Raw genomic sequence first — 25,062 nt, forward strand, 5'->3', positions numbered from 1 at the left:
AGATCCACACAACCACTGAGAAACTCTCAGGTGTTTTTATTTTGTATCCACAACCAGAATACTTCCTTTCAAAAACAAGACTTAAAACATATTCAACAACTTTTCTCAAAACACTCATGATGTTCATCCTCTGCTTTTAATTTTTATTTTTGCTGAAATACAAAGAACTAAAGGATTGAAACTGCTCTCTGTTCTTAACACCCTACATGTTTCCACATGTCCCAGAGGGAAGTTCTGAGATGCTGCCCTCCGAATATAAACATACACAAACTTGAATGTGAGTCAGTAAAAAAGCAATACTCTCATCTCTCATGGAAGTGTTACAAAAACGATAGCCTATGTGAATATGTATATATACAGAGAGAAACAGAATCTCTCACTCCATCTGAAAGACAGACTTAGTCCCCACAGCATAACAAATGAATGAAGTGTGAGCTGCTTTGTAATGTAGAGTTTTTCAGTGTAGAGTCCCAAGCCGCAAAGGGATCCTTGCTGGCCCTACAAAATAACCTCTCCAGACTCCCAAATTTACCCTTTCGCATCTTCCAATGTTAGCATGTTAGGAGGAGCTTGACCCAAAATTTAAAGTGCATTTGCCATCCAAAGGGTGTTTTTCAGAAAAAAATAAAATGTTGGCATCATTACTATTACTTGCCATGATCCTCAGCCTATTTTTGCCTTCCAAATGTGCTTCTGGGAAATCCCTCACTGGGGAGCATTGTTTTATTTTTCTTTTAAATTACATCTAATCTGCCAATCCTGGTTCAAGGGCACAAACTGAATTTTACAAAACACTTAGCTCCAAATAGGTTCCTAGAATTCTCTTTACAGAGAGTTCCTCTTCATCAAGACTGATAATCTACATTCCATTTTACAGAGAAGGAAATTAAGGTTCAGAGAAGCTAAAGAATCTGCCAGGATCACCGAGCTGGTAGAAAGCAGGGTGGCCAACAGAACCAGAGACTTCATTTCTTAAGCTACAGCGCTTTCTACTCCATCACCCCAAATCAAGAAGTCAGCAGTGTTGGGTAGACAGAACTCCTCTTGGCCCCTACTAATAGGAACAAACACTGGGAGGTAATCGCCATGAAGGCTCTTCCTGATCACTGACTGAGTTTCATAGATTCTGAATCCGCACGTCTGACAATTGAAGACACTGGGGCTCTGAGAGGTTAGGTGACTTTGCTTAAGCAAGGAAACACGTGCAGATCCAAACTATGTCTGCTGGACTCCCAAACTAGGCCATAACAAAGCCAGGCTTTTAAGAGAGTGAAAGGGAAAGCAGTGAGGCAGAGCAGGGGTCATGCCTGTCCCTGCCTCTTACACAGAAATTCTCCCCATTGGGTTGTTTCCTTCTCTTTCTCCCCTTCCCAGGGGGGCTGGCTGAGGAGCTGAGCTGGTGAAAGTGGAGGAGAAAGGGAATGAAGGGGCAGACAGAGAGGAATGACTGTTATGGAAACAAAATAATTGCTTGGTTGGAAGAAGGGAGATCTCTAATAACAAACAAGGACAACAAAACCTGCCCAAGGCTCTGGGAGTGACAGAGTAGAAACTATGGCAGATATAGCACAGCACGAATATCTGATTGTATAGATTTAAGATATAAACGCCTCTGCGATGGTCGGTTTTATATGTTAACTTGGTTTGGCTACCTATTGCCGCTATTCAATCAAACACTAACCTAGATTTGGCTGTGAAGGTATTTTGTTGATGTGATTCAAATCCATAATCGGGTGCTCTTAAGTGATGGAGATTATCCTAGATAATCTGCATGGGCCTGATTAAGGCCTTAAGAGCAGGGCTGAGGCTGGGCTCACACCTGAGAGGTCAGCTGCCTCTCCTGACCTCTGACCCTGCCGATTTCTGACTTGCCTTGCCTGACCCCACAATGGCGTAAGCCAATTCCTTGCAATAAATCTCTTCATATATATCCCTACTGGTTCTCTTTCTCTGGATCATCCCTGACGGACACAGCTTCTGTGAATTGCTGATGCAAGCCCCAAAAGGAATGGGAGTACATATTCTGGCTCAGCAACCACAGGCCTCCTAACAGTGCTGTTGTTTTGTGGGGAGGGAGCGGGGGAGGATGGGGTTCTAAAGAACATTTCCTTGGGCATGGGGGTGGGGGTGGGGTAGGATGGAGGTGGGAACTTCAGCTCCAAAACTGGATGCTTTCAACCAAAGACAGGCTATGTTCCTATACTCACCCCCATTTCCCAGTCTACACTGAACAGTCCCCGGCGAGGACCAAGGTGATTCCTATGCCACAGCGAAGAAGCTTGAACTGAACACATTTAATATCTCTGAAGAAAGGATCCCCAGACTGCCAAGGGCGATGCAGATATTGAGCAGGGAACCCTAGTGTAGCCGATCCAGAGATGGGCCGGCCAGAACCAGAACATGCTGCTGGGAAACGGGTCAAGAAGCAGTTTTAAAACGTTTCCCTTAATGAAATACTGGTGTGACCTAGATCTCAGTACTTAAGCCATTCACAATACACTTTGCTGGAATGAAACCGGATAGGAGAGTCCACGCTACCTCCTCACTGGTCAGTGAGTGATGCCTTGATGTAGCTTGAGTTCAGTTGTGTGTTTTTTAAATATATTTTTATTGATTTCAGAGAGGAAGGAAGAGTTAGAGAGAGATAGACATATCAAGGATGAGAAAGAATCATTGATCGGCTGCCGCCTGCATGCCCCCCACTTTGGGATTGAGTCTGCAACCTGGGCATGTGCCCTGACCAGGAATCGAACCGTGACCTCCTGGTTCATAGGGTCAACATGCAACCACTGAGCCACACCGGCTGTGCACAAGTTCAGTTCTAAAGTCCTGCTTGTGAAAAAGTCATTAGTGGCTCCATGCTGGAGATGATATCACAGTCACACCCCTGAGTCAGGCGGTGTGTGAACGTCCCAATGAGGTCTCCATTTACCCTTCTGGAAAGTACGGGGCACCTGCATCATAATCTGTTTCTCAAGAGGTCACCCAATTACCTTCCCTACATTATCTGTGACTGGGGAATAATGATAGAGGCTCCAAGCAAAGGGGGGAAAAATCAGGAAAAAATGGACTTCAAACACCTGGGAAGTTTCATCAGTTTTAGAATGCTAAGCTATTTTTAAGGTGGCAGCCACATGGCTAACTTCCAGCCATTGGTAAAGCAGCTGCTGACACTCTTTCTGAAGCTTCACATGGTGTCTAGGAATACTGTGGTTATCTACAGTCAGATGTGCTCAGGACCACCTCCCACATCTGGACCTCGGGGGAAATCACTTCACTTAAGCATTTTCCTTTGCAAAAGGAGAACCCTCCCAGGACACAGTGGACAATTAAAATCCAACATCCCTGGCTACACCTACTTGCTCAAATGATCAAAGCATAACTTCATTCAATCCCAGGATCAAAATCTGGGATATGTGATGTAAAGAAAGTAGGAGAAATCTAGCCCAAACTACTAATCCCCATCATTTAAAAACTATTCGTTTTCACTATTGCTAACATTTATGATGATATTGAGCACTTACAATGTGCCAGAGACTATTCTAAGCCATGGATTACAGCCACCGCTTACTAGCTGTGTGACCATGCACAAGTTAACCTCTCTGTGAGTCAGTTTCATCTTAAAGTGAGGATAATAAAAGTACCTACTTCACAGCCTTCTTATGAAGATTAAATAAGGTAATATATGTAATGTGCTTAGAAGAGTGCCAGCACATGGCGCATGCTGTGTTTGTTAAATGTACACATACAGGTATACACATCCACACCACGGGTCACAAGAGTTGTCTGACAGATCAGGGTGGACAGGCCCCAATTCATTCCTCGCGGTGGCAGGCCCATAACCTTCTTGTCCCAACTGCTAGGAAAGGATATACGAACCACTTCCAAGGGTTAGAGCAGTGTTGGCTCCAAGCAGCAGCTCTGAATCATCCAGAAACTACAGGTGCTCCAGAAGAGCTCCCCGTGATACAGATGGAGGGGCTACAGATCAAATGGGCAGTGAGCACTGTGGGCTTTTGCCAAAGATGGCAGGTGGATAAGCCCCTGGCTTCCAGGCACACCCTGGGTCCCAACTGTGCCATTCACCACCCAAATGGGACAAATCAGAAGCAGACCAATGATGACTACCTGGCCCAGTGACATGAAGAGCCCACATTTGCAACAAAGACCCCAGGCCATTTGGGGATAGGATGTGAGGACTAAGGGCAAAAGCAGATCTTGGCATAAAATTGTAACCTGGACAGAGAGACACAAAAAGCTAAAGGGGCTCCTTCCTGGCCAGCAGAAATCTGCTTCCAAGCCAGGGAGCGAGGTGATAGAGGGCTGGAGTGCCAGACCTGGGTGGCCTCAAACACCCAATGACTGCACCTAGGAAGGAGTCGGCCCATCCTGCAGTCCCTTGCAGAGATGGGAGCTGTGGGCTCCCTTTGGGGACGCTTACCCAGGGCCTCACTGTCTGCAGGTTATGAGAGGCCCAAGGCAGAGCCGTGAGCCTGCAGGTCAGCCCCACCAGGATCTCCCAAGAGACAGATTTTTTTTTTCCTCCCTCTCATGACATGAAAAAATATTCTGCAACCTCCCTTAACAAAACACTTGCTTTTCCTACCAAACAGCTCTCTGGCGGCTGCCCACCACGCTAACCAAGGGCACCAGAGATTTTAACATTTGATACAACTGCCCAACCCTTGGAAAGGGCAGCAGCGTCAGATCACCAGATCAGCCTTAGACAGTAAAACCTTAAAGGACGTCATGGGATTCTACACGCAGAAACACCAATCTTGCCCCCTCAGGGAAATCGGGTTTATTTAACCTCAATTTGTTGTATGAAAGCAAAGCCTTCACAGGGCTGAGGCCCCTGCCTGCACACAGACATGACACACAGCTGGTCCAGCAGAGCCAGGAAAAGTCTACGCCTGCCCGAACCTCCAGGGCAGGATGTCGTGATCAGGAAGAATCCACCCAGGCAAACCTCCGGAGGCCAGGGCCATGCATGGGCTCGCTGGCAGCACCTCCAGCCTGAACCCAGGAATCAGGAGACATCCCATCAAGTCTTTCCAAAGGTCTTTCTGAACCAGGACTCCCAGATGAAACTGGTCTCTTTCCATAGCTCTGGTTGCCATGGTGACATTTAGGAAGAGCTCTCACCACAAAAGGGCCAGAAATGGTTCCTAGGAAATAGGGTAGTTGACTGAGCCTAGTTCAGTGGTCGGCAAACTCGTTAGTCAACAAAGTGGCAAACCGCGGCTCGCGAGCCGCAAGTCGCTCGAGAGCCGCAGTTTGCCGACCACTGGCCTAGTTCATGAGAGGCTCAAGCCCCTTATAATTAGAGCTCTCCGAGACAAGCCACAAAACCAACAGATAAGCAGCCTCTGCAACAAAAATGCACAGGACTCAACCACTTGGACTACCCCACAGGACACAGTGACTCATTCCACAAGAGACACTTAAAAAAAAGAAAAAAGAAACAAATCTTGAAACAGTCAGTTGTGTAATCTGCCTTTAAAAGAAAACTCAGTTGGGGAAAGACCTCACTTGGAAATACAAAATGGTATATCCAGACCCCTAGTCTAGAGGGGTGATACTTCGGGTTAGCAAAAAGGCTGTGCTCGTGTCTGCAAGCCCGACCCATCTGCCACACGCTGCGGCTCAGGCAGCCTCACAGAGGGAAGGGGGCTGCCTTCATTGTACTTGGAATGCAAGCTTTCTCATTTTCTCCAATTTCCAGGACCCAACTTCATTGCAATGAATTGTAATTCCTGATCTCTTAACCATCTCCCCCATGAAATGGAGGGCTCCATGAGGACAGGCAATGCACCACATTTCTCTCTGATCCCCCACACGTGGCACAGGTCCCCGCCTCCTGCAAGCACTAAAAACGGGGTGTCAAATGAATGAACAAGTAGTACATAAACCGTCATACCAGGTATGCTAATGTCATGTTTTTCTAAAGATGGGAAGAAATTACCAAACAAGGAAAGGAGAAAAGTAGAAAATTAAAAAAAAAAAAAAATACATTTCTAGATTTCTTGAATGCAACACAGTAGAGAATACAGAACTTTTTTTAAAGTTCCCTCCTGCGCAAGCAAACTTGAATGTCTGAGTTATTTGTAGGGCCTGTTTGGACACCACAGCCCTCAATTACACATCTCCTGGATTCATGAAGAGAAGGACTGGACATGCGCTGTGGTGCGGGCTGGGCCGGCCCCTTCCTAGAGCACAGCTAAGCACACATCTGGGGCTATTTAACAACTGATTGGAAATTTTGCCTTCTGATTTCCAGTTAAACACTGGGCACAGGAAAACAAATAGCACTTGTTTTTCCCTGAGTCTTGTCAGCCATCCAACTGCAGTGCAGAGCAGAGAACTGCCTGTGGTTTGGTGGCAGAGGCCCAAGATATTTGGGACCTTCCTCCCGCCTGCCCCCAAGTTTAAGTGAAAGGAATAAACCAGATTTTGGCTTCAGCTTCTTCACCCATTCCTCCCCCCTTCTCAGAAACACAAAACTAGGTTTTAAATATTAAGCATGGTCCTGGTATTAATTTACATTTTTCATTAGGATTAAATTTTTATTTGTTTTTAATCCAAAGCCAATAGCATCAAATTTGGTTTCTCTCGGTATTTCAACTGCCCTGCCCTGATATTTACTTGGATTTGCTGAAGAGGCAATGTTCAGATTACCATTTTCTGTTTCTAATTAAACTGGGATATAACATCTAACGGTTGTATTATCACAAAATCAGAGTTGGAAAGCTGGGAGGGACTTTAGAGATCAGCTAGTACCACCTCCTCACTTTGGAGAAGAAGAAATTAAGGCCCGCCCAGCCAGCGAGACTCAGTGGTTAAGCATCAACCTATGAAACAGGAGGTCACAGTTTGATGCCTGGTCAGGGCATATGCTGGGGTTGCAGGCTTGATCCCCAGTACAGGTCGTGCAGGAGGCAGCTGATCAATGATTCTCTCTCATCATTGATGTCTCTCTCTCTCTCTCTCTCTCTCTCTCTCTCTCTCTCTCTCTCCCTCTCCCTCTCCCTCTCCCTCTCCCTCTCCCTCTCCCTCTCCCTTCCTCTCTGAAATCAGTAAAAATGTATTTTAAAAAAACAAACTAAGGCCTGAGTAGTTAAGTGATTTTGTCTAGTTAGTGGCAGAGCGAAGACTAGTCCCCAGACCTCCTGATACCCAAGCTAGGGTGTTATCTAGAAACAAAAGCCTGAGTTACTTCTGAGTAGAGATGCCAGATAAAATACAGGACACTTTATTATATTTGAATTTCAGATAAACAACAAATACTTTTTCAGTAAAAGTCTTCCCCAAATATCACATGGACATACTAAAAAATTATTTGTTGTTTATCTGAAATTCAAATTTAATTGGTCACTCTTTATCTTTGTTAAATCTGGAAACCCTACCTTGGAGACCAATATCCCCTACCTCTCCATACCTCCAATCAAACACACACATTTCTTTCCTGATTTTAATGATAAATGGCTAGAAAAACTAACCACAGCACAGTAATCCCAAGAGTAAATGAGGTTGGAAGTTCCTGCTTATTTCTTGAAACTTTCCTAATCTTTAGACACCTTTTCTCCTTATGAGCAATTAAAGCAACTAACCCTGACACTAAGAGGCTGGCCAAGACCTCTGGACTTGGCATGTCATGTTATTAGAAGCGAGGCATTAGGGTCTCATCTTGAAAACTGCTGCTTGTCATAGGACTTCAAGGCTGCAGACCTTGCAAGAGACAGGGTTCATGTTCATGTTTGGAACACACACAAAAAAGAAGGTTTTTTTCTTTAAAAAAAAAAAAATCTATAGGTACACAGAATAAAGTAAAAAGATTTTAGCCTGGCCGGTGTGGCTCAGAGGTTGAGCACTGACCTATGAACCAGGAGGTCATGGTTTGATTCCCAGTCTGGACTGCAGGCTCAATCAGTGGGGGGCTTGCAGGAGGCAGCCAATTAATGATTCTCTCTCATCATTGATGTTTCTATCCTTCTCCCTCTCCCTCCCTCTTCCTCTCTGAAATTAATAAATATATATATCCCTTAAAGTAAAAAGATTGTAAAATTTAGTTCATTAATTTTAAAACTATCCCTTTTAAAAAGTTTGCTGTGGCAAGGTTTTCTCTAACAGCTTTATTGAAATATAATTCACCCTTATTGTAATTACATAAATTACATAAACATAAAAATATAATTATAATTCACCCTTACTATTCACTTTATTGAAATGTCATAATATTCACCCTTTTAAATTGTACAATGGTGTTTTTGGTATATTTATAATTGTGGTAATATTCACCACTATCTAATTCCAGACATTTTTTTCACCCCCAAAAGAAACTCGATGCCATTAGTGGTCATTCCCCGTTCTCCCCACCCACCAGCCCTGAGCAACTACTGATCTATTTTCTGTCTCTATGGATTTGACTATTTGGGACATTTTGTGTAAATGGAATCATACAACATGTGGTCTTTTGTGTCTGGCTTCTTTCATTTGCAGTGTTTTCAAGGTTCATCCATGTTGTAATATGTATCACTTACTTCCTTCTTTTAACGGCCAAATAATATTCCATTGTATGAGTATACCACCTTTCTTATCCATTGAATCAATTGATAGACATTTTGGCTTGTTTGCATTTTTTTATTATTATGAACTAGAGGCCCGATGCATGAAGATTCGTGCAATAGGCCTTCCTTCCCCTGGCTGCTGGCACCGGTTTTCCTCCAGCACCCAGGACCCAGGCCTTCGCTCTGGCTGCCGCCTTCCACCTTTGCTCCAGTTGGAGCGCCGCTTCTGTCGCTCCCTCCGCCCCCGCCCTTCCCCACATAGCAGGCATCCTGCCCTGCCTGGCCGCTCTGTGCCTGCATGCATGCTGTCCAGAGGCCCAGAGTGGCTGGGAGGCGGGGCTGCTGCCATCTTTGTCGGGTTAATTTGCATACTCACTCCTGATTGGCTGGTGGGCGTTGTGAAGTGATGGCCAATTTGCATATTTCTCTTTTATTAGTGTGGATAACTAGAGGCCTGGTGCATGAAAATTCGTGCACAGGGTGTGGTCCGTCAGCCCGGCCTGCCCCCTCTCACAGTCCAGGAGCCCTCAGGGGATGTCCTACTGACGGCTTAGGCCTGCTCCCCCTAGGGAGCTGGCCTAAGCTGCAGTCTGGCCTCCCTCTGTGGGAGGCGACTGGGTCGATCAGGGGAAGGCACTGCTCCCATCACCCCGCTGCTGCTGCCACTGCTGGCCTCCATGGCTGCCTGCCCTCGGCCCTCACAGCTGCTGCAGCTTTGTTCGGAAGGACGTCTGGTCTATCCGGTCTAATTAGCATATTACCCTTTTATTAGTATAGATGCTGCTATGAACATTTGTGGACAAGTTTTGCTGTGGACATAATGTTTTGTCCAACTGTTTTCCAAAGTACCATTTTATATTTCCACCAGCAATGTATGTGGGTTCCAATTTCCCACATCTTCAACACTTGTTATTATCTGCCTTTCTTATTACAGCCATCCTAGTGGGTGTGAAGAGGCATCTCATTGCGGTTTTAAATTTGCATTTTCCTGATGACTAATGATATTGAGCATCTTTTTATGTGTGTGTTTTTTGTGTTGGTTTTTTTTTTTTTTTTTTTTTTTTTTGGTCGTTTGTGCTTTCATTTTGGAGAAATTCAAATTGTAGCATATTTTTTAAGAAAGCCTAGCCAAAACCGGTTTGGCTCAGTGGATAGAGCGTCGGCCTGCGGACTGAAGGGTCCCAGGTTCGATTCCGGTAAGGGCATGTACCTTGGTTGCGGGCACATCCCCAGTGGGAGGTGTGCAGGAGGCAGCTGATCGATGTTTCTCTCTCATCGATGTTTCTAGCTCTCTATCCCTCTCCCTTCCTCTCTCTGTAAAATATCAATAAAATATATTTTTCAGAAAAAAAAAAGAAAGCCTAGTATTGTAGCTCTTCTCAATCTTTTCTGGCAAACTCAGATTGAAAGTTCAGACATCTATTGCCCAGTTGACCTACCCTACTTTTTCTTCAATGTAGAAATGATTACATACATAAAAATAAGCTTAGATGATTCTTCTAAGAGAGTTTTACTTGTAGTTTCAACATGACAGACTGATAGGGTAGGATTATTTTTATTTCTGATTGCACTGAGGAACAACTCTAACCTACCCAATATTCTCTGGGTCACCCATGTACCCTGCAAAGAAAAACTATAAGGCTATGTATGACAACTTCATCATGTGTTTGTGTGTGTGCGACTATTTGAGACTCAGCCTGAAACAATTCCACTTCTGGCCACTCCCATTTCCTAGGTAACCAGAAGAACCAGATAAAGGAACTACACGTGCAGAGGAAACTCAATCCCACTTTCTCCCTGCCTGGCACGCTCCCTCTTGCCTGCACTGTGGAATCACGAGGAGAACTGGAATGATTTGACAAAAAAAAAAAAAAAAAAAAACCAAAAAGAAGCACCTTTATTAGACAGTAAATCCTCCTTCATGTTGTTGATGATTTTTGAGAACAGAGACTTTAGGCAAAACAATGTATAATGAAACCAATTTTACCATAGGCTAACTGATATAAACAAGAATTAAGTTCCTATGGCATATCTCTGGTCACATAAACATCAACAAACTTCTAATAGTAATCACTGAAATAAATGGGAGCTACACATACATTTAAGGAAGATGAATAAAAACAAGGAGGGAAAGTCATTTCCTACTTACTTATGTCTGATCACTGTGGAGGGTGGCCAGAGCCTATGCTGGCAGCTCAGGGTGCAAGCTGGGAACCCACCCTGAAAAGAGTGCCCTTCCCTCGCAGGGCCACTCTTACCCACACTCACTCCGACTGGGACCAGTTAGATGTGCCAATGAGACCAGCGTGCACATCTCTGGGACGTGGGAGGAAGCGGGAGTCCCCAGAGAAAACCCACGCAGATATGGGGAGAATGTGCAAACTCCACACAGACAAGGCCCTGGCTGGGAATTGATTTTTCCCCCTTTTCAACAGTTAAAACAAAATGATGTTGAAGGAAACAACGTTGTTTGAGGACCTGCTCTGTGATGTTTTTAGTCACCCTCGGGGGTGGCTGAGGCATTCTGAGTAACACAAGGCCCTGCTAACTCATTATGAAAGGTTTCCTTTTCTAATTTGGGTAGTTAAATAATGCAGACATTCGACTTAAATTAAAAGGTCACCCTGATGGATGAGTAGATGCCATTATTTGAACTTTTCTCACCACCCTACTTAAAAAAAAAAAAAAAAATCTGTTCAAGTATTATAACTCTACCTAGAAAGTAAAGACAGCTTTAAGGCAGCAATGCGAATCCTTCAGCAGCACATCAGGAAGGAAGCAAGGGCCTCCGCGTCTTAAACTCAGAGTCAAGAGAACCAGCATCCCTCCTCAGCTCCTCTAAGGTCTCTAACCTTGGAGAGGACAGTGATGGAAATAGCTAAATTTCCAAAGAGACCATGGGCCTTCTGAAGTGTTTGGACAAAACACTGTATGCAAAATAATTTAGTTATCTCCAAACTGTTACTCGACTACTATGAACAGAACACACAGTGATTCTCTATCCAGCAGCTGATGCCTCTGTTGCTGTGGCTGCCCTGTAGAAGAGTAGGCCCTGAAATTCCCTTCAGGCTACGAGAGCCCCGCCTTCTTCACTTAGCACACTCTCAGGGGAGCTGCCCAATGATATTTCAGATAAGGGTTTAATCTCCAAAATTTACAGAGAACTCATACAACTTAACAAAAGGAAGATAAACGATCCAATCAAAAAAATGGGCAAAGGACCTAAATAGACACTTTTTGAAAGAGGACATACAGAAGGCCGAGAGACATATGAAAACATGCTCAAAGTCACTAATCATCCGAGAGATGCAAATCAAAACAACAATGCGGTACCATCTCACACCTGTCAGAATGGCTATCATCAACAAATCAACAAACGACAAGTGCTGGTGAGGATGCGGAGAAAAAGGAACCCTAGTGCACTGCTGGTGGGAATGCAGACTGGTGCAGCCCTGTGGAAGACAGTATGGAGTTTCCTCAAAAAGTTAAAAATGGAACTCCCATTTGACCCAGTGATCCCACTTCTAGGACTATATCCCAAGAAATCAGAAACACCAATCAGAAAGGATATATGCACCCCTATGTTCATAGCAGCACAATTTACAATAGCTAAGATTTGGAAACAGCCTAAGTGCCCATCAGCAGATGAGTGGATTAAAAAACTGTGGTACATCTACACAATGGAATACGATGCTGCTATAAAAAAGAAGAAATTTTACCATTTGCAACAGCATGGATGGAACTGGAGAGCATTATGCTAAGCGAAATAAGCCAGTCAGAGAAAGATAAATATCACATGATCTCACTCACATGTGAGAATATAATGATCAACATAATTTGATGAACAAAAATAGATGCAGAGACAAATGGCAAGGAAGGAGGGGGGTTAGATATCAACCAAAGGACTTGTATGCATGCATATTAGCATAACCAATGGACACAGACACTGGGGCGGTGGGGGCTTGCCCTTGGAGGTGGGAGTGGAGGGGGGGGGGGCGTTAATCGGGGGGAAAAAAGAGATATATGTAAAACTTTAAACAATAACAACAACCACAACAAACATACAGAAGGGAGAGAAAACCGTTCTCCCTAAAGAAAGCCTTCTGGACAACAAGGCAGGGTTCAGATGTCCCAGAATTTAAATCCTTGATTTCTCCCATGATGGTACTTTTAGATTCATCCCTTGATCTGCAATCTCCTTACAAGGGATTAACTCCCAACAGGGATGATGTTCAATTGTTTACAAAAACTGTCTCTCTTTTTTTGCCCCATTGTTAGTGTGCCTTAAACCAATGTCCAAGAGGCAGTTCTTAATAGATCTTAAACAAAATTAAAGCAGATAAGTAATAATTAAGAGTAAGATGCTTTCCCTCAGAACCCATGGAGGGGCAGGTTGAAGAAGGAATCCAGAAAGTGACCCGTACAATGATGATATAGGTGGCCTACATATTTTCTCTGGACCCACAGCCCAGAGAAACTGGAACTCCTTTCAATGTGGGGCTGGCTAACCTAGATGCTTCATGATTATAAATGTAAATTCAGCATCCTTCCCAAGTGTTCTTTACTATCACAAATAATAAATAGCAACAGAAAGGGCAGGTGATGTCTCTGAAATTACTGGTGCCAAACTCTGCAGTAAACATTTTATATCTAATCTCATTTAATCAAGATAGTAACCCCACAATGTAGGGACTATTATCATTCCTACTAGTATATTACAACCAAGGAAAGTCAGGATTAGATTAATTAAATAATTTGCCCCAGGTTACTGCTTGGATTCAAACCAGGATAGGTAAAGCCTTTACTCATAACCTCTTCATTCCTTGCCCAACGTGTAGGCTCTAGCGTCACGTAGTTACTGAGCACCTGAAATGTGGCTCATGTGCCTAGAAACCATACTGCTGATTTTAGTTTACATTTAAATAGCCACACTGTATTGGATAGCATAGTTTTGGATTATAAGGGCTAAATGGGACCTTATGATCACGGTCCTTAGTCTCCTATCACAAATACCTTTAATTATAGGAGACTGACAATGAATATGAAGGGAGCCAATTTACCATTAGGTTTTTGTAGACTGAGTCCTATCTGGGTTGAGTCCCTACTTAACCTCTCTAAGTCTCAGTTCCTCCTCTGCGAATGCATCTGTTAAATGAGGTAACACCCACATCATCACAGGGTTATTGTGAGAATTAAATGAGACAAAGTGTCAGAGGGCTTACTGTAAAACCAAGACCTAAATAAAATGCTAGTGATAGCAACAACAACTCTGACCTTTGGCCTTTTTAATTTATAAGTGATGAGAGTTTTAATTCCCAAAAAGGCTACAATTTAAGTTATTAGTAAGTAATTCCTACCTTGTAAATGTACTTTTGAGCTAAAATTATTTTATTGTGAAATAGTCACATTTACAAAATTGCAAATATTGTACAAGAACTCTTATGTACCCTAAAGCTAGATCCTCCAGTTTTCAACATGTTGCCATATTTGCTTTATTCGTCTATCTATACATCAGATGTTTTTCTGAATTATTTGGCCCTTTATCCCTTAATACTTAAGTGTGTTATGTTTCCTAAGAAAGACAACCTCTTACATAATAATAGTTCAATTATTAAATTCAAGAAATGTAAGACTGATACAATACTTCAATCTATAAGCCCAAATCCAGCTTTGCCTGTTATCCCAATAATGTCCTTTAGAGCAGTGGTCGCCAACCTTTCAGACATCACGGACCACCTGTTGATGACTGCTACTTTAGGGCAATGGCCCCTTCCCTTCCCAAGAGGATCGCCTGTGTCTTCTCAGTCTCTTTCGATCTGGAATGGCACCTGAGCCTCTCTTTGACTTTCATGACGCACATTTTTTAAGAGCACAGGCCAGTTATTTTGTAGAATGCTACTCAATCTGTTCTTCTGCAACATTTCCTCCTGATTAGGTTCAATGCTACACAAGTGATGTTGTGTTGGTTGTTATCACATCTGGAGGTGCACAACGCCCATCTGCACCATGCTGATGTAATTTTGATCCCTTGGTTAAGGCATTGCTGGGTATCTCCACTACATTTAGTTACCATTAATTCACTTATCCTATCTAATAAAAGAGTAATATGCAAATTGACTGTACCTCTGCTACACTCAAAAGCCACGCCCACCAGCCAATCAGGAGCGAGTATGCAAATTAACCCAACCAAGATGGCTGTGGCTACGGAACAAGCAGGAGGCTTGGGTTTCCCCGGCAATGGAGGAAGCCAAGCTTTCTGCACACCCTGGCCGGCCCTGGACTCCACTCAAGGCTACAAAGTTTCAATTAGAGAAAATAAATAAATCCCAACAAAAATGGTGGCAGCCACGGAGCTGGAGAGAGCAGGAGGCTTGAGTTGCCCCCGGCGATGGAGGAAGCCAAGCTTCTGCAGCCCTGGCCTGCCTTGGCCTCTGCTCAAGGTTACAAAGTTTCAATTATAGAAGATAAATAAATCCCAACAAAAATGGCTGTGGCCACAGAGCAAGCAGGAGGCTTGGCTCCTCTCAAGGCTACAAAGTTTCAATTATAGAAGATAAATAAATCCCAGATACCAGATCTTCCACTTGGGTCGCTGGGGGGCATGGCCAGCCTGCAAACCACCACAGGCCCCTCGCCCAGGCTGCCCCACGCCCCAAGGGAACCCCCACCCTGATCCAGGACACCCTTCAGGGCAAACCAGCTGGCCCCCACCCATGCACCAGGCCTCTATCCTATCTAATCCTATCCAATAAAAGAATAATATGCAAATTGACCATCACTCCAACACACAAGATGGCTGCCCCCATGTGGTCAAAGATCCTGCCCCCCTGTGGACACAAGATGGCCGCCACAAGATGGCCAGCAGGGGAGGGCAGTTGGGAGGGATCAGGCCTGCAAGGGTGGGCAGTTGGGGGCGATCAAGCCTGCAGGGGAGGGCAGTTAGGGATGACCAGGCCGGCAGAGGAGGGAAGTTGGGGGCAACCGGGCCTACAGGGAAGGGCAGTTAGGGGGGACCCAGGCCTGCAGGAGAGGGAAGTTAGGGGTGACCAGGCCTGCAGGGGAGGGCAGTTAGGGGCAATCAGGCTGGCAGGGGAGCAGTTAGGCATCAATCAGGCTGACAGAGGAGTGGTTGGGGGTGATCAGGCTGGCAGGCAGAAGCGGTTAGGAGAAATCAGGAAGGCAGGCAGGCGAGCAGTTGGGAGCCAGCAGTCCTGGATTGTGAGAGGGATCCCAGATTGGAGAGGGTGCAGGCTGGGCTGAGGGACACACACCCCCGTGCACGAATTTTGTGCACCGGGCTTCTAGTTATTAATAAGTCCTTTCATTTGCTATTAATAAGACTATGCAAATATACTGTCCCATACATTCCCTCCACCTCCACTGACTTAGCTTGTCTTGATGACTCTTGCATAAACAACTTTTACTATGATGGTTGCAAAATGATGGTTTTCTAACTCCATCATTCCTTCTACATTTATTGATAAGCATCCTATTATAAAAAGGATCTTTCTCCTTTTACTCATCTATTTATCTACTTATTAACTGCATTGATTATGGATTTTTCCTTTATTTAATGGGTACCACTGGATTTTTAAAAGTACTCTTCAAATACAAGTGACAAAAAACTACAGATCTGGATTAAGAGTAATTAATTAGGAAAGATGTATCCATAATGCAAGAGAAACACTATTAACTGAGGCCTCTTACTATTCTGAATGCTTGTGGGCGAGAGAGGTATAAAAAGCCAAAGGCTCTGTACTTGAGGACATTAGCATGTAGCTCTAGCAATAGACAATGTGAGCTATCACTGTGAAGTGCAGTGTTGCTCATCATCAGACATGATATCATACCCCAAAAATCCATCCAAACAACCCATCAGTTTCTCCACAACTAGCAAACTTGAATGTTCTGGCAAACTCAAAAGGACATGATTTACAAATAGTAGGTAATATTTGGATCTTTCCACAAGAGCTGGGTTCCAGCTTTTTTATAAAATACAAATGTTTTCATTTTGGAGCTCACTGTGTCACTTTCTCAACAAACAGAACCTCGTATCAGAAATGAGGCCCGTGTTATATATACAAATAGAACGTGTTTGCGCGTATTTGGTTTGTGGTCAGAGACCACACACCTAGTGGCTATTTACAATATTTACATCGCTCACGATGCCACGAGGGGAGTCTCAGAGCTGAGACCAAAGCTCGGGCCACCCAGAGTATGCCCACGGGTCCCGCTCTAACGTGCAGACGAGACTTGACTCTCCATCCGCAGAGAAGCATGTGAGTGGTGTTTGTTTTCTGTGAAGCTTATCTATGTCATCCACGTATCACCAAGAGCATACTCCAAATTTAACACACACACTATTTCTGGTATTACTTCAATGAGAAAGCCTTGCAAAGTTTTAGTGTCATTATATCCTTGTGCTAAGGATCTCTGTGGGGAGGCTTCAAACACTTACCAAAAAAAGTCTGGAGACACCAACGGCAAGCCGCTCTGTCTTCAGATGCCAGACAAGAGGCTGTGGAGAGTTGAGCAGGAACACGACAGGCTTGTGGTGAATGTGCACTGAGGAGATGGGATTCAGGTGCAGAGTGACCTAGGAAGCAAGAGAAAGAGGACTCTTAGTACTGACTTTCCACTAAAATCACTTAGGATAGCTGTAGCTCAGTGGTCGGCAAACTCATTAGTCATCAGAGCGGCAAACCGCGGCTCGCGAGCCGCATGTAGCTCACGAGCCGCAGTTTGCCAACCATTGCTCTAGCTGGTTTGGCTTAGTGGATAGAGCGTCGGCCTGTGGACTGAAGGGTCCTGGTTCGATTTCGGTCAAGGGCACAAGCCTGGGTTGCAGGCTCGGTCCCCAGTGGGGGGCGTGCAGGAGGCAGCCAATCAATGATTCCCTCTCAACACTGATGTTTCTCTCTCTCTCTTCCTCTCCCTTCTGCTCTGAAATCAATAAAAATCTATTTTTTAAAAAATAAAATCACTTAGGATAGCATCTGCAATACTTTTCCAAAGCTCAGCATTAAGAGAAGCAAGCTATAAGTTAGTTCAGATTCATGTCCATAGATAAGACATATTGAAGCAGATGATTTTTGCCAATACTTGACTATTTTTCACTACAAAAATGACTATATCATATGATTCAACCCACACTAATCTCAACTAAAACATGATTCAGCTCCCAGTAATAGTGGAACACAAATAAACAGAACACATTGTTTCCAAAGTTGGCAACGGCGGAGTAAGTTACCTTGCCTCAGGACTGCCTCATCCTGCAAGTCAAATGACTAAGCTGACCACTGGATCCCAGAACCCCCCGAGGGTGGGTCATCCCTCTGGACTGACTGTCAGAGAAACGACTTTCTTCTCTTCCAGGTAAGCTCCAACCTCTCTAAAGCTGAGTTCTGCCAAAGGAAAGTGTCGAAAGCTAAGGGGAAGGGGCTGCCAAGAGGAGCTGCCAGTGCTTTCATCATCCCAGCTATTAGCTCGAAGGGGTTTTCCAAAGAAATGAAGCACAGAGAACACATAGAATAAAAACTGATTGTATACAGCCCCAGTTAAAAAGAAAGAAAAGGAAAGCAGGGAAGAAAACCACGCGCCTGGATAGGAAAACTATGGCCGCTTTGACAGCAGATCCAGGACTGCTGTAGGTTAGCAGCATCAGAAAACACCTGTGAGGAGAGTAGGACCCAGTCAGTTCAACAACATCCTCCTGGAGCACAAGGCCAAGCAACATGAACATAGGAAAGCAAAGTGCACCAAACATGATAAGGAAGAGAAAAGACAAAAAAGGAACTTCAGCTGGAAAGACACAGACTGAGTGATACACCGGAAATGACCACATCTCAGTCGTAATCCTGGTGAGGTCTATGCTTGGGGTCTATACAATCATCAGGGACACAGCACTCGAAGCTGGGCCACTTTACACCTCCCAGCGGCTGCCGGCCACTGTGACCCGAGGTTTCTTTACCTTTTATCATGGGGATGGCCTTCCAGTGTCACTTACCACAGCATACACTCAGGTTACTGGTAACAAGGCGCTAAACTTTACTTAATTTTCAATACCAGTACTAAGCAAAGGGTGGCCACTCAGAAAATGACAGCTGAATATTTAATTTTCTAATTTCCAATGACACAAAAAGTGTTTTATTTTATGAATGATATGCACTATAGTATATCATGCCATCTCATTCACTAACTGTTGAGTGTGTGTGCCCTAATCTCTGAAATAGACTATAAACACTCTGTAGGCAAAAGACATCTTATATTTAATACTGTGCTTAACACATAGATCATTTTAAGTGATTTATTTATAACAGAAAATTCATAAATGTATGTTACCTAAAAGGTTTTTTAAAAAGGTTAAATGTATTAATAGGTACAAATAGCTAACTTACAGAAAAGTAAAAAAATCTTTTAAAAAATATGAGCAATACTGAAACTATTTCTGCAAGACAACTAGGATCATTAGGATCATTTTTATATTTGGCATGAGGAAAAGTACTAAAAGTACTAAGAGCAGACTACTAATGAACAGTACATCAAGTATAGCCACAGCAAAATAAAATTTTCCTTGGTTGTTCTGACTCTACTTCACAGCATTTGGAGATGCTATCTGGATCCTATCTAATAAAGAGGGAATATGCTAATTGACTGCCATGCCCTCACAAGATGGTGGCGCCCACAGCCAATAAAGAGGGAATATGCTAATTGACTGCCACACCCTCACAAGATGGTGGCGCCCACAGCCATAAGATGGCGGCACCCAGTCCCCTCACCCCTGCCTCATTCAGCCTCAGTCCGCCAGTCCCCTCAGCCCCACCTCACCCAGTCCCCGCGGCACCCAGCCTCATCCAGCCTCAGTCCCCCAGTTCCCTCAGCCCCACCTCATCCAGCCAGAGTCTCCCAGTTCCCTTAGCCCCACAGGGGAAGGCAATTGAGGGCGACTGGGCTGGCAGGGGAGAGCAGTTGGAGGTGATCAGGCAGCAGGGGAGGGCAGTTGGGGACGATCATGCCAGCAGGGGAGCAGTCAGGCATCAATCAGGCCAGCAGGGGAGCAGTTAGGGGGCTATCAGGCTGGCAGGCAGAGTGGTTAGGGGCAATCAGGCTGGCAGGCAGGCAAGTAGTTAGGAGCCAAGCAGTCCCGGATTGTGAGAGGGATGTCCCAGATTGGAGAGCGTGCAGGCTGGGCTGGGGACACACCACCCCCCCCCCCCGCCCCGTGCACAAATTTCGTGCACCGGGCCTCTAGTCTAGTAATAAGCACATTGATCACCACTATAAACAACAGAGGCTGTGGAAACAGAGTGGGGGCATTAACTGTAGCATCAAATAAACAGAGATGCACACTACAGAAAGCACACAGTAGGGAGAGTGAAGAAAGGAGAGATAAAACCATTACTTATCCAAGAGTACCTGAAAAAAGAAACACTCTGCCACTAATAGTACATCAGTAAAAAGTTTTCAGACTTATTCCTTCTAAAACTGTTCATTGAGCATCATCATGGCACAAAGAATAACAATGTATGCCCACAGAGGGGACGTAAACTCTTTTCCTGATGAATTTCTTTGCAGCCCTCAGGCATACATTTCTTTTTGGACTACGTATTTAAAATAGTAGTAAATATATAACTCAAATGAAAAAGAATTCTTCTTAAAATTTAGGAAACGAAAAGAAAAATAGGTATGAGACAGATATTGGCGCTTGGGTCCAAAGTTTTCCAGATGGTCAAAAGTGTCAAGGCCTGGCTCACACAATCAAGGAAAGATTTCTAGGAGCCCCAGTTCTGGGAGCTTTCCTGGAAACGGCTCCCTCTCAATATGTGGCAATGTCTGGCCAAGATGAATCCTCGACTCTAGCACATGGGGCTTAGGCAAAGCCCCAAAATCCATTTGGCAAAGAAGAATTCACACTATGATTGGGAAATTAAAAGAAAAATATTCCATACTTTTTTAGAAAAGATCATGTGGCAGGAACAGAAAGTCCCCCTAGCACCCGCTCATCTAATCCCTCAGAAACCTTCCTCTTCTAGCCTTGCTCCACTTGAATAAATCTTGCTGAAGGGAAGATAAAGGACAACCAGAAACAACCAACAAAAGAATGAAGGTAGAGAAGCTCCTGAAATATCTCTTAAAGAATTCCTGCCTAAGGTATCTAATTTCTATCAGGCAGAAAAAAACAAAAAGGATGAAGGAAAAAGAACTTTCTCTTAAGAACCAATTATATAGCTCAGGATAGATTACAGTTATGAAGACAAGAATGTACTGCTGCCCAGCTAGTGTGGCTCAGTGGTTGAGTGTCAACCCATGACTAAGAGGTCAATGGTTTGATTCTCCGTCAGACCCCTCCAGTAGAGGGTATGCAGGAAGCAGCTGGTCAATGTTTGATGTTTCTATTTCTCTCTCCCTCTCTCTTCCTTTCTCTCTAAAATAAATAAAAACATTAAAAAAATAATGATATACTGCTGAAGATTTTCATGGGTAGATTATTGTCAGGTGATCATTGTCTAAAGACCAGAGCTGAAGCAGAGTGCAACACAGGAATAGCCAACGGAGAAATGATACAAATGGTATCCAATAATTTACAGCTTGAAAATCCACACAGTAACTTAAAGAGTTGACTCTCAATCCTATGTCAAATTTGCATAACAATAAAGGCTATCAGTTATCCATGGGCTTCATAAGGAATAGAGAACTGAGCCTAGGGGCCATGTGACTCAAGGCTCAGGGGGCAAAGTGGGCTGCACCCTAAATGAGGGAACAATGATTAGTCTCTAAATTAGTAGCCTTTTTGTTAATCTTTGGGAGTCACAGAGCACTTGACTTGAAAACTTAATGTAAAATATGAATCCCCTCCACAAACACACTCACACACATACAAAACCCATATGCCCACCAAATTCTGTAGACAATGTCAAGAAAATACATCCATCACAGAACCCATGAACTCCATATTAAATACCCATTGTAGAAAAGCAGGAAAATCTAATGGCAGAAACGGAAACAAAACAAAAAGACTTCATCTAATTAAACCAGAAATTACACATCTGGTCTGCAAATGCCATCCTCTCAGAGAAACAACTTAATAGATGACAACTCAAAACTAAAAAACTTTCACACACAGTGACCTCTTTTTAACATATTTTGACCACACAGTTGCCAATAAAGCCTAATCCAAAAGTTCCTGCTCTAATTAGGTTTGTCTCAAACAGTGCTAAATTTCAATCTTCCTAATGGCGTGAGAAAATGCAAGTAAATCTGATCTGTCACATTCCATATGTAGACACTGCCCCCTCAGACCAGTGGTCTGCAATCCGCGGCTCACAAGCCACATTTGGCTCTTTGGCCCCTTGAGTGTGGCTCTTCCACAAAATACCACAGCCTGGACGAGTCTATTTTGAAGAAGTGGCGTTAGAAGAAGTTTAAGTTTAAAAAAAATTGGCTCTCAAAAGAAATTTCAATCGTTGTACTGTTGATATTTGGCTCTGTTGGCTAATGAGTTTGCCGACCACTTCCTCAGACAATTCCAATCCTTCCTCAAAATGAAAGAAAGCTAATTGGTCTAATCTGTCCTATAACATCTATTTATATTAGGTCTTATGAGGTTATCTGTGCACTTCAACAAACTACTAGATGTAATTAATGCATTTCTCCTATTTTATAAAGAAATTTAAAGTAAAACTTTTCTGAGTACTTTTCTGGGGAATCTGAACACAATTTTGAACAAAGTCATGGCCAAACCTAAGGAGCGTAAAGCCTCTAAGATAACCTTCCTTTTTCCCACTTAGGAAACATGTTCGTTCTTCCTTGCCCATGTTATCACCAGAATACAACAAGGATGATTTTTCTCTGGACCTTGTTAGGGTGAAGACCTTAATTCTCATAGATTATCTTTGTTAAGCAAAACCTATATATTGTCCCAACATCTATAAATCATGTTATGAACATGAACTGTGTACTACCTTATAGGAAAAAGAAAAACAAACAAACACCTACTCTCTTTATGGAAAGATGCCATATAGAAATGGTTTTGAATTTCCCAAGATTCATAGTAGAGAGGCAAGACATTCTACTATAGTGATTTCAAAAACATCTTATTAGACCTCCTACTTCTGGGGTTTGTTACAACAAACAAAAGCAAATTGAGTGAAACAACTGATAAGAGAACCTAACAGTTGTCCAATTTTGCTAATGCATCAGTGAGGCTCTATTTCAACATTTCTGACTGTTCTAACAGCCCCTATGGACCTGTGAAACAATGAAGTCATCCACAGCCCTACCAGAGGGACTCCGGTTCTCTAAAACCAGACCAAACAATGCTCTGAAATGGATGATCCAATCATCAGTTTACACAGAGATAGATAAGAACCCTAGCAGCGTGTCTATAACCAAGACCCATAAAATCACACCCTGGGCAGTACGTAGCCGCCATCTATCCCCTCTTCAGAGATAAAAGGATACCCACTTAGCAACAGTGTTGGTAATAATTGAAAACACCCTGAATTTGGGTCCTGTAGCACTTTACACAGACGGACAGTGAGACACAAATCTATTTCAGGACACAAGGGCACCATGGCTGAATTCAAATTTTACTTACATTTAGACAATATGACTTTTAGGAATGCAAATCTGACCCCAGATGCATCAGAAATGTGCAACCAATTGCTGGGAGTGGGGAACAGTAGTTAGTGGCTGCTATAGTGTTTTAAGATGTATTCCAGTCTGAGGAACCCTTAAAGCTGACAATTTGCCATTGCTTGTCTTTCACCATTTGCAAATTTACTAGTATATCAAAAAGTTTCCTTAAAATTTTCTTGGAGAGGTGGATTTGGAGCTTTTAAAAATTTCCTTATTCGTTTACATTTCTCTGAATTCCTATAGGCATGTCAATCAATTGGTGCTGAATTCAAGGAATCCTAACCCCCTTAGTGCCTCTATCCCTACCAGGAGAGACAACTGACCATTCTCCCTGGTCCCAACAGTACTTGGGTCAAAGATTTCATCCTATATCCTTTATTAACTTTTGGTCGAGGATATGTTTGTATATTTTCAGAAAACAACTCCAAGACCATGTGGATTCCTGCAACAGAAAGGAATTGACAGGTCTGCTCCAACCACGAAGACAAGAGGAGAAACAGTCCAGAGGTGGAAGACGCTGACAACGCCTTGCCACGCTAGCAGTCAGCAGCTGTGCGACGCAGCAGGTTGCCTAGGACCAAACCAGAGAGGGTCGGACCTGTATTGCCACCATGTGCCCACCATCCAGATATCACTGCTGACATGTACACATAAGGAACTGTTTGACATTGAAACGGGGACTCAGAACTGTTGGACATTGAAATTGGGACTCAAACATTTTTTGTTATTATATGTTTATTTCTAGTCTGTAGAGGCAAGATTTTTTTAAAGGAAAGAAATGGGGGAAAAAATAGATACAGAAGCAAAGAAGCATTGAACAGACTATCAAACTACAGCGGGAAGGCAGGGGAGGTTGCGGGGTGGGGGGGAGGAGTGGGGCTGTAAGAGATCAACCGAAGGACTTGTACGCATGCATAGAAGCATAACCAATGGATAAAAGACACTGCGGGGGGGGGGGCCGCAGGTAAAGGCATGTACTGGGGGGTAGGGGAGGCCGGGGGAGGTCAATGGGGGGAAAAAAAAGGAGACATATGTACTACTATTTGTAATACTTCAAACAATTAATAAATAAATAAATAAATAAATAAATAAATAAATAAATAAATAAATAAATAAAAGATTTCGTCCTATAATAAATGATACCAAAATGACTTCACCTTGCTATCCCAAATGGCATAAAAAAGACTTCACACTGCTGTGGCAAGTGACATCAAGCTCCTTCCTAAATAGTTTTGTCTTGAAACTCTTTAACATGATAACAGGAACACAGACCATCAATTCCAAAACGAATTCCTACTCCTCCCAACAAGGACAAGATTCAGGATTGCCTGGGAGCCTCTGAATATAATCTAATATGACCACAGTGGGGGTGGGGGGGAAAGGACCTAATGTGATGCAAAAATAAGTCTGCCCTCTCTGCTCTCTATTTTGAACTAGAGGCCCGATGCACAAAATCCGTGCAAGGGGCTCGGCCCTTGCAGCCCCGGCTGCCTCGTGGCCCCGCAGCCCCGCCCACTTGTCATTCTGGAAGGTCGTTCTGGAAGTTTGTTCTGCAGTCTGGTCTAATTAGCATATTAGCTCTTTATTATATAGGATGCCCTGGAAAAATAATCAGGACTAAATTTGGGTTGGGGGTTGAGGCACAAGGACCCATATAAAACAGAAGAATATTTCTGAAACAACAGGCCATGATCCTCTAAAGGGGTTCTGGGAGAGTTGTAAGGGGATTCCAGAGACCCTGGCCCTTCCTTCCCAGAGTAGCCCACAGCTCGCTCACTAAGGGGAAGAGAGGCAGAGAAAGGGAGGCACTGGGCGTGATGTGCTCTGGGGTAAGAACCTGCTGCTGGAGCCCTCAGCA

General features: G+C 43.7%; 1 protein-coding gene across 1 annotated transcript in view; it reads right to left on the minus strand.

Moving 5' to 3' along the window:
• The window catches only part of TGFBR3 (transforming growth factor beta receptor 3), a 211,997-nt gene that overhangs the window by 60,694 nt on the left and 126,241 nt on the right, over positions 1-25,062 (minus strand). Inside the window, exon 4 of the mRNA XM_080654990.1 lies at positions 17,026-17,163. Within this exon, the coding sequence (XP_080511116.1) occupies positions 17,026-17,163 (138 nt within the window). The remainder of the gene's footprint in view (positions 1-17,025; positions 17,164-25,062) is intronic.

Source organism: Plecotus auritus, assembly GCF_963455305.1.
Source record: "Plecotus auritus genome assembly, chromosome: 2".
Classification (NCBI taxonomy): domain Eukaryota; kingdom Metazoa; phylum Chordata; class Mammalia; order Chiroptera; family Vespertilionidae; genus Plecotus; species Plecotus auritus.